The 1,588-nt window shown below is 51.2% G+C and overlaps 1 protein-coding gene across 1 annotated transcript in view; it reads right to left on the reverse strand.

The window, feature by feature from the left end:
- Positions 1–1,588, reverse strand: part of col12a1b (collagen, type XII, alpha 1b) — a 105,837-nt gene that overhangs the window by 47,234 nt on the left and 57,015 nt on the right. The window contains exon 22 of the mRNA XM_016664328.1: positions 1,358–1,503. Within this exon, the coding sequence (XP_016519814.1) occupies positions 1,358–1,503 (146 nt within the window). The remainder of the gene's footprint in view (positions 1–1,357; positions 1,504–1,588) is intronic.

The raw sequence follows: 1,588 nt of genomic DNA on the forward strand, positions 1-1,588 counted from the left end.
AACGTCTGATCAACGTCTGATCAACGTCTGATCAACGTCTGATCAACGTCTGATCAACGTCTGATCAACATCAGCCGGCTTTAGTCATCAAGGTCGTCCAGAAGGTCAAGGTCACCTTGAGCTGCTCAGGCACGGCAGCAGCAAAGGAGCGACAGGAAGAATCAGGACGTGGCTGCAGAAGAACAGGAAGCTCCAGGATTTTCAAAATAAAAGCCTGTTAGCCTGCTACATGTTGAACATGGAGTTTCCATGTGGAAACATCTGGAAACGGTTCTGATGGCTGCAGCGTAACGCTCAGAGGTTCTGACCCGGCCCGTCAGAACATGAGCTCATCCCTCCGTCTCTTTAAATGGCTGGTTCTGGTGCTGCAGCTGCACCTCCATCTGGAAGCTGTAACCCGACCCGCCGAGCAGCGCTGGGCCGACCCGGTCCAGATGTGAACCGGGGAGACGTGTGTAGTTCTGAGTGTTTGGGTCCGGGTCAGCATCAGAACTGCCTCATGTCTCTAACAGATCCAAGAAGAAAAGTAAAGAACCGGGTTCTGCAGGACATCAGCCAGATCACACACACACACACAGACGCAAGCGCATGCACGCACACACACACACACGCAAGCGCACACGCATGCACACACACACGTACTGAGCTTTCGAATCATCTTCAGGTGTTTCATTAAAACTCATTTGACGTTTTAATTTCTAAACTAGGTGGATCTGAGGCTCTCCACTCGGGGCACTGCAGTCTGGGGGCAGAACAACCGTTTGGGACATAAATATTTTTTCTGTTCTCTGTTTCCATCATGAACCAAACCTGGAGAATACTTGAATCCATTTCAGACATTTCCAAGTGATGATTCCTCTTAAAGGGCCGGTATCATCTATTTCCATTTTGTAGCACAAACAAGTAACAGCTGGAGTGTTTCACATGTGCCCAACTGAGTTTATGTGACATCACCGAGTCTGGAGAATTGGTTCAACTGGGACCAAAGAGGCAACATTAGCCATGTGGCACCTGTGGGGGCGCTGCACCAAGAACCACTGAAGGAAACGACACAAAAACCTCTGAGGCAACTTCCTCCTTCACCAGATGGAAACAAGATGGAGGCATCAGATTTTAGCAGTTGGAGGATTTCTCCCAGAATGCCCTGTACTGTAGTCCACTTCCTGCTTTTGGAGCGGTCTATAGTCCACTTGGCGTTCACAAACCGAACCCAGACCAAGGTTTGGAGGACCAGAGGTCAGAGGTCAGTTAGCGTTCACACCTCACCAACCGGACCAGAGTTTATAGACAAACGGACCAGAGTTGCGTTAAAGCGGATTAAATGGGATTGAACCGGAGCGGGTTGAAGCGTCCTCACCTCCTGCTCCTCCTGAGGCTCTGAGGCGTTGATGGAGCGGTACAGCAGCAGGTACCCGCTCGCTCCGGCCGCCGCCTCCCAGCTCACCCTCATGCTGCTGGACGTCTCGTCATAAACCTTCAAGTTGCTCGCAGGAGGCAGAGGCACTGGGGGACAGAACCAGTTAGAACCAGTCAGAGCCAGTCAGAACCAGTTAGAACCAGTCAGAGCCAGTCAGAACCAGTTAGAACC

The sequence above is a fragment of the Poecilia formosa genome, unplaced genomic scaffold (genome assembly GCF_000485575.1).
Source record: "Poecilia formosa unplaced genomic scaffold, Poecilia_formosa-5.1.2 Scaffold480, whole genome shotgun sequence".
Classification (NCBI taxonomy): Eukaryota; Metazoa; Chordata; class Actinopteri; order Cyprinodontiformes; family Poeciliidae; genus Poecilia; species Poecilia formosa.